General features: G+C 39.0%; 1 protein-coding gene across 2 annotated transcripts; it reads left to right on the top strand.

The window, feature by feature from the left end:
- Positions 1–1,007: 1,007 nt before the first annotated feature.
- Positions 1,008–8,321, top strand: LOC144572639 (uncharacterized). 2 transcript variants are annotated; one of them, XM_078322291.1, is made up of 12 exons: positions 1,008–1,144; positions 1,599–1,893; positions 2,504–2,581; positions 3,188–3,359; positions 3,602–3,923; positions 4,247–4,846; positions 4,940–5,112; positions 5,830–6,047; positions 6,377–6,510; positions 7,009–7,220; positions 7,392–7,495; positions 7,916–8,321. In XM_078322291.1, exons 2-12 carry the CDS (start codon positions 1,623–1,625, stop codon positions 7,984–7,986), a joined length of 2,355 nt encoding a protein of 784 aa, XP_078178417.1. In that variant the 5' UTR covers positions 1,008–1,144; positions 1,599–1,622; the 3' UTR covers positions 7,987–8,321. The 2 variants fall into 2 exon arrangements, with proteins under 2 accessions (XP_078178417.1, XP_078178425.1); XM_078322299.1 differs by lacking the exons at positions 1,008–1,144; positions 1,599–1,893 and adding an exon at positions 2,229–2,352.
- The last annotated feature ends 206 nt before the right edge of the window (positions 8,322–8,527 follow it).

The raw sequence follows: 8,527 nt of genomic DNA, 5'->3' as shown, positions 1-8,527 counted from the left end.
GTAAAATTGTACATGCACCATTTGGTGTGCCTCATTTCCGGATAGGGATGGCAAAAAAGTCTGATTTGTCCGGAGGTCTGTTAATATCTGTCCGACCCGTCTTTTATCCGGTTGGCCCGACTCTGTAATGGGCTAAGTAAGGTCGGGCCTAAAGACGGGCCAGGCAAGGTATGGGCTTAACTCCAGGCCCACGGGCAGCTCGTTGGGCTTATATCCTGACTACTATAATAGCACGTATATTTTTTTGGGATCCAACCCTCTATTTGTCAAGAGGAAATCTGAACTGTTCATTCTATAAATCTCAGCCACTTATCAAAACAGATCTCAATCTCAGCCTTTAATAAATAATTTTGATTTTATATACCTGTTTCATGTTGTCAAGTGTATAAAACTCTAAATTTAATTAAAGATGTATCCATCACATGAAAAACCCCATAGTAATTCAACAAAGTCTCCACGCGTTTTCCCTTCTCTCCACGAATTCGTATCCTTTGAGATATCTCAAACTTCGCGTGACATAATGGAAAATTCCAACCGTTTAAATACGCTCCACACGAATCTCAAAACACACATAATACTGACCCTCTACAGCACCCCGAATAGGCACTGGACACGCGTCACGCAAAAGTTGGGATATCTCAGAGGATACATTTCCGGATCTTCCGTGGCCCCGTTTGATGTGGTTGTTTGTGTTTCCATCTATTAACACCTTGATTGAATTTATTGATTTTTGTTTCTCTCATTATTGATTAATACATTATAACAAAATCAAATAAATATTAATCACATCTAAAGAAAGTAATCAAAATAATATTTCAATCCCATTGGCAGGGAGACTTAACTAATTTTAATACAATAAATTGAATCAAGCGTTTTGGCTAGCCAGAGCAGCCGCTCTTCTGCGTCTCATTCTCATTTCTCTCTCGCTCTCGCCTCCCTCTGTCCCTCTCATCTCTCTATCGCTCTCTCTCTCTCCTTCACTCCGCCACCAGATCGCTTCCTCCGCCACCAGGCTTGCGATCTCTCTACTTCACTCCATCTCTCTCTCCGCCACCCGATCGGTCTCTCTCCGTCTCTTTCACTACTCCGCCACCAGTCCTTCACCAGGACCGCCACGGTGTCACTACTCCAGTCACGGTATCTGGTTAGTTTGCTCTCTCTTCCACTTTGGTACTTGCTTTTCTGTTGCTTGAGTTCCGATCAGCAATAGTACTGATCAGCTACTCACTCTTATCTCCCACCTAATTATCTAATTATTCTAAACACCTTCAATTAGCTACTCACTCTTATGTCCCATTTATTTTAATTCCTATTAAACTCCTAGGACATTACATTTTTAAACAATATATAATATAGTTGTTTTTTCAACTAAAATTGGGTTATTTTGGATTGAAGTATGGCTTGATTGACTATCTGGTCCTTAACTGTTCATCTGTAGCATTGCTGATCAGTACTATTGCAACAGGTTTGGTCTTGTGTCAATCTAACTAAGCTTTCTAAAAGAGGAAATCCATGATGAAAGATTTACATTTTTGTCATACCATTACCAGATTTTAATGATATACTAGTCACACTGTCTCTACTTTTCATCCACGTAGGTAGAGAAACCAAACAAAACATAGATGAATTTCTTGTATCGAACCCAACCTGCAGTACCGGAGCTACCCATTGCACCAGAATCTGAGCCAATCAAGGACGTCGTACGCAAACAGGCAGCCACACTAGAGGGCTTGATTGCTGCTGAAGACCCGTTCCCTGGACCAGGTCAAGGGGATAGTGACAGTGATGGACCTTCTGACATGGCATCAGGACAACCTGCTTTGAGAAATGAGCTTCTAGAAGGAAAGCATGCTGATGTGTTAGATGGGGATGGCTGGATCGCAATTCCATATAGTACTCTATCTTCCTCTAGTTAGCCATGGGCAACCCTCAAGTTAGCAACCATTGTTCACTAGTGCAATGAGTTTTCTACTTAATTTCAATTTCACATCATCTGACCTTCAGTTAGCCTTAGTTTTTACTTATTTGAATGCAGCTTACCATCAAATTTTATTTGAATAAACAGAACAAACTAATAAGAGAATCAGACCATGGCCTATTTTGTACCAGGTGGTGTCATGATCCTGTCAGGGTAATCAGGACCGATTTTACCTAAGTTAACCTTCAATCCATACTGATACTAAACTTGATTGCCTTATATGTTCTATCCAATCCATTTTGACCTCATCTTACCACCTAATATACGATTAAACAGAAATAAAGTAACCATAAACCGAAATCGCCCTACCCCTGGTGCCCCCCCTGCAAAAGTGAAGAAGAGAAGGAAAAATTTTCAGTGATCAATTGCTACTGGTATGTAGTAGTACAAGCCTATCAAAATGACATAAGAAAAGTAATATATGAAACATAGCTGTACTTGCTTGTATGAAGAAGTTGTGTGTATGTGGGTATGGGTTGGTGTATTTGTGCTACTCAAATAACTATTTTTTTATTTTTGCTTTAGAGGAGCTCCCTAAGGATTGGAATGAGGTGTGTGATATGGCTCAACTGCAACCGTTAGATCGTTCTTTTATTTTTCCAGGTACTTTTAAATAAGCAACATTTTTGTAAGATGGTGTCTGCTGCCTTTACCGTTTTCTATGGAGTTTGTACTGTCCCATGAGTTCTCTAGATTTAGTATATCTGCGAGGTTCTTATTTCTTATCCTAATTATGTTCGCTACTTATTTTTGATTTGGTGCCTAAGCTCTAATCATTTCTCAATTAGCTTACTACTGCTGGTTGCAACTAAAACTGGTTGATTCTTATAATTTATTCTGAGCATATTGAAAACTGTTTAGTCATTACATTGGCCGCACACACATCCTCCCAAAAAATCCAATCTGCACACACAAAAAAATGTAGGGGAGGGTGAGGGGAGAGAGAGTTTAAATAGAATAACAATTAACCATACCTAACATGAGGAACTATATGCTGATGATATCTGCTTATAGGCACATGCATTGGGCTTAATGGCGTTATTTGCATCAATTTATTGTAATCTGGTCTTGACAATAAGTCTCCTTATGCAATGCCCAGGTTTTGAATGGCTTTGACTTTTGAGTAGATGAACAATTTTTGATTTTCTGCATGAGGCCATAGATGTGTGTAATATGGCACTTAATCCTAATAATTGCCATTGTTATCAGGAGAGCAGGTTCACATACTAGTATGCCTTTCGGCCTCTGCACTGAAATCTGAAACAATCTCTCCATTTAAAGCTGGTACTTCTCTAGTTCGCCATAATGAGAAGTCTGCTTCAAATGGAGTGCATCAAGCCAAGCATACACCGGATAGTTCAGAAATTGTTACAAGTTCTACGTAAAGTTTTTTCTTTCTTAATTTCTTTCATTTTCCACTTTTACATTCAAGGATCACAATAGTGCTTTGTGCCTGCATACTCCAGCAAGGACTACGGACCCATCAAAGGAAAAAAAAAAATAATGATAATATACTAAAAGTTTGATATAGTACTCCTTATTTCCTGTTCACTTATTTTGCAATTCCAACTCCAGTTTCAGAATTGCATGTTTTCAACTGAATTTGCCTTTTCTTTAATTCAGTAAGGAAAATGGCGATGCTCCAGGAGAGGCTGATGGAGTGGAAAATAAAGAGACCAATGGCCAAGTGTTGCCACCTACAATTTCTCAGACAGACGATCAAAAGAAACAGGCAGAGAACATTCTAGAGAGATTCAGAAGCTCAAGTTTCTTTGCGAGAATTGCACAATCAGATGACCCCCTCTGGTCCAGGAAGAAACGGGCCCCGCGAGGTGAGAGCTCGTGCAATGCTGTCTCTGACAAGGGTTTTTTTGACAGTACAACAGCTGGTGGAGTGGCAAGAGATGCAGCAAAGTGCTTCTTACTAAGTAATGGAGATGTAGTGGTATGCTTGTGGGTTGTAACCCTTTCTTTTTAATTCTTTCTATTACTTGGTACCATCTAAAATGTCATCCTTACTCGAGCTTATTTTTCTTTTCTGCATAAATGTGATGTAAACTTTTGTTGTGCAACTTCCTCGATAAGTGTGGACACGAACAGTATCCATGTTTTAATTCCAGCTCAATTGTGCAAATAACCTAAATTACATGTCGAGTGCCCTCAATTTTTTTTTTTTTTTTTTTGTATAGCAAAACACACTTTTTATTATTATTTAACACATCTAATTTACATTGAGTCAGAACATCTCTACCTGTTGTAATGATGCAGGTTCTATTGCGGGTCAATGTTGGAGTCACTAATTCAATACCTGACCCGATACTAGAAGTTCTCCAATTTGAGAAGCGTCAGTGGCCAAATCACACTGGAATTTCCTCGTCTGACCCATGTCCCATACCTGACCCGTGTCATGAGCTCCTTACCTGGCTCCACCCTCTTGACCGTACACTAGCCCCACCGCGCTCCCTCTCATCTCCAGTAAATCCACCTGCTATAACTCACAAGCCCTCCTTCTCAGGCTCCCCCACCTCCCAGATCTTCTCTTTTAGCAACTTCAGGAGCTACTCTATGCCAACCAATACCATGCCTCCAATAACTGCTGCTCCACCCCCTTCCAGTGCAAACAACATTGAGGAGTTTGACAATGTTTCACTGGACATGTCCAGTAAGGGAGGGGAGAGCGTGGAGAGTAAGCTCTCCTTCAGGGGAGTCATGATGGAGACCGAGAGGTATTCAGTGCGGGCGGGGTTAGAGGGGGTGTATTTACCCGGTAAGAGATGGCGGAGGCGGGTTGAGATTGTTCAGCCAGTGGAGGTCCATTCATTTGCTGCCAAGTGTACCACTGAGAATTTGCTCTGTGTACAAGTCAAGGTACCTTCTCAAATTATAAGTTTCATTTCATGTATTTATTAAAGGGAAAACTAGTTGATTGATGTGTTGTTTCATGTGGCCTTATTTGTGCAGAATGTTGCTCCTGAACATTTAACAGATATAATAATATATGTGGATGCATTAACCATTGTCTTTGAGGAGACCTCAAAAGGTGGGTCTGGTACTGGGACCAGCAAACCCCTCTCCCTTCCCATTGCCAGCATTGAGGCTGGGGATGGCCACAGCTTGCCTAATCTCGCACTTAGGTATGTTTTTAGGGTTCTTTTGTGGTGTTTGCATATTTGGAAATGTTCAGGTGTATTGTGGTATCTGTAGTTCTTTTTGGACATGGTAGTTGCTTATACTTTATGTCAAAATCAAGCATAATGTAGGGCTTTGTTTGTTTATTAGTGACACATTTATTGGATGGGAACTTTATAAAGTCAAGATATAAACTACAGGGCAATAGTATTTGAACATAGGATGATGTGCCGATAAATGGCACTATGTGTAAGTGTTATATTACTTACTGAGTAATGTCCTTTATGCGGGTTATCAAAATCATTGCTCTTTAGACTCAGTAATACACAATAGAGGGACGAGAGATGAGGGATGGGAGTTGGATTAAGGGAGGACGTGATTGAAATTCTTTTACCTCTGCACCCTATTTTGGAATTACACAAATGAATGTTTGGAGGGTAGAGGATGTGATATCTTCCCTGCCCGTTATAATTTTTTTAGAATAAGGTTATATCTCCCTCTCCATTGTAAATCTGGTGAAAACAAAGGTTAGTATGGCTGATAGTTAGTTGAACTTGACGATAGTTAATTGAAGCCACATGTATTGTGCAGTACATACTGACAACAAGTTTGCTAATCACATTAGTAATGCTACTACCCCATAAAGTGTTATGCAGATAGCTAATAGTTTAGTAAATAGTTATTCCAATTGTATGTTTGTTCAAATTACTGTTGAAATTTAGGAGAGGCGAGGAGCATTCTTTCATTCTGAAGCCAGCAACAACACTGCATAGAGATACAAAGGGAGGCATTGAGACAACCCCATCTCTGTCAAATTCTCGGCCGGGCACCTCTTCCTGGAATCTGCCTCCGAAGTCTAAGGTTTTAGAACCCAAGACAGCCACTTCTTCTAGTGCAGACCAATACGCAATATTGGTATCATACCGCTGCAACTACTCTGGTAAATGTTTGTTTGTATTTTTATTTTCAGGCAGGTCTGCATAAAATATCATACATCAGTGACTAGCACAATAGTTTTCAACAATTTAATCATGAGTCCCTGACATTGTTCAACATTTGTAAAATTATTTCAGGTATTTCAATTACCCTTCGTGCTTCAAATTCATACTCAATTTTGGTTCAGCTCATTGTTGGCCTTTGATTTTCATTTTTCCTGATTTAGGTCACCGTGCCTAGTTTGGATCCAATAGTTGTTATTATTGTTGCTATTCTTTTCATATTAGGATGTGTATTATTTTTCTGATTTTTTATTTTATAATTTTCTCTCAGAATCGAAGCTATTTTTCAAGCAAGCAACGAGCTGGCGGCCTTGTGTTGCAAGAGATGTTATGATCTCAGTTTCATCTGAGCCGCACAATCAAGCAGTGCGACAAAGCGCAAGAGTGCCTCAATTGCCAGTTCAGGTGATTGTGCACCAAAACCTACGAAAAAGTGACCATTATACCCTTGATATCATTTCAAGAGTTTTAGTTGGCAGTGTTACAACGCTACATACTCCGTCTTGACCAAAATTTACCTGGGCTGCATACCTGATCAGCTGACTAAGATGATAGCATTTTTCTAAAATTTGCCAAGCCTCAATTTGGCCCATTTAAGCAGGATAAAATTTTCAAGCCTCAATATGGCTCACAGAATAAATCTTAAATTTGTTCAATCCTGTCTAGCTGAGCCTAAATATGCTTCAGCTAACCTCCTTTCTGTCATTAACCTATCTCAGCCTATTTTCTCCTGGTTGTGAAAAGTCAAACTAAAAGGAGACATGGGGATTAAGAAGTGTCTAATCTAACTGATAATTAAGATAATGCCAGTATCGTGCATTTCAGTTCATGCCAGTATTCTAGCCTACTGACATGGCACCGAAAGCTACGTAATTTCTCAAATACAATTGTTCCAACTTACAGGTGTTAACTCTGGAAGCAACAAATCTCACAGCAGAAGACCTAACTCTAACAGTGCTTGCTCCAGAGCCATCAGCCTCTTCTCCTAGAGTCCTTCCATTGAACTCATCACCTACCACACCAGCTGGCAGTTTGTTTTCTACTGAATCTCCAAATGAAGGCAATAGTATGGCAAGCTGTTCCCATCTTTGGTTACAGAGTGCTGTTCCTCTTGGGTAATTTGTTTTAAATTTTCTTAGTATTTAATTTCTGGGCAAGATAGGTATTTGCTTCTGTTTAGTCATGGAATTTCCAACTGATTAATGATGTAATTGTGGTTTACCAGTTAGGATATTTTTCTATTTGTTTTTCTTTTTTACATATTTTGGTCTGGTGGTTATGCTTAGGTGTGTTCCGGCACGATCAAGTGCTACAGTGAAGCTGGAGTTGCTACCGTTAACAGACGGGATCATTACTCTTAACACTCTTCAAATTAGCATCAAGGAGAAAGGTGTGAATACGTCTTGATGAACAATTTTCGAATTATTCTTTCCATCAAAATTGAATAAAGAAGATAAAATTTTGGGTTACAGAAGATGAAACTTTTTCCGAAGCATGTAGGCCCCAGAGCAAAGCTAACAAATTATCTAGTTACTGGTCGATTATTTACCAGTAGTTAACTCTTATTGTGGTAACGCATACCTGTGTTCATGGTATCAAACCATCCAGTATTAACCAGACCAATCCTCGAGAGTATTGAGACAATGATGAGTCTGTGTGTGTGTGAGAGAGAGACTCATCGTTGTTTGCCAATATAGATCTCTATGTTATATTTTAGCTCATTGACAAATGAAACCATAATTCTTTATTCTATAATTGTATATTTTTCTTATCAGTAGAAAGTAGGCATTAATGAAGTTCCAAACTGCAGGGTTAACGTATGTACCTGAGCACTCTTTGGAGATCTATGCCACTTCCAGCATTTCTACAGGAATTTCATAGATAGATAGAATAGAATTACTTTCATCTTCTGAAGGGTTGTCTCTTCCACAATTGTGCGGTCATTTGAGAGGTGAGTGTTGAACGGGAACCAATTGCATTTTAAAATCAAATTGTGTTGCCATGTAGAGCTTCTCTCTTGTTTTTTCTTTTTGCTTTTTCTTTGCAATCTTTAATCGATATTGCTTTTTGTTTTTTATAACACTGTTTTGTATTGTTCCTTTTTTTGTTGGTTGTATGTATTGGTTCTCACCGGACATTCAAGCATTTGTGCTGATATGTAATTAACAAATATCAAAAATTTACTTCCTCTCGGTAAGACTAGTATGTTTAATCGATCTTTTCAAGGAGCAAGAAAGATTGATTAGGACTTTTTTTTAATAAAGGTTGAAAGTCAAGCTACATGATTATTTAATAAATTTTTTATTTGGATTTCGAATTTGTGACATTTTACATGGAGATGGGTGAAAACGGAGCGGATAGTGGTGAAAACCATATCCATATCCCTATTTTCATTTTCTGGATATGGATACGAGTCCGGATC

The sequence above is a fragment of the Carex rostrata genome, chromosome 2, assembly GCF_964058835.1.
Source record: "Carex rostrata chromosome 2, lpCarRost1.2, whole genome shotgun sequence".
Classification (NCBI taxonomy): Eukaryota; Viridiplantae; Streptophyta; class Magnoliopsida; order Poales; family Cyperaceae; genus Carex; species Carex rostrata.
Note: the sequence above shows the minus strand (reverse complement) of the source record. Positions and strands in the feature narration are given on the sequence as shown.

Bases quoted from the DNA above. Each gene is read 5' to 3' on its own strand.
- LOC144572639 (XM_078322291.1), top strand. From the start codon at position 1,623: ATGAATTTCTTGTATCGAACCCAACCTGCAGTACCGGAGCTACCCATT. The intron at 1,894-2,503 runs GTACTCTATCTT...TTTTTGCTTTAG, and splicing joins CTGGATCGCAATTCCATATA to AGGAGCTCCCTAAGGATTGG. The intron at 4,847-4,939 runs GTACCTTCTCAA...TTATTTGTGCAG, and splicing joins TGCTCTGTGTACAAGTCAAG to AATGTTGCTCCTGAACATTT.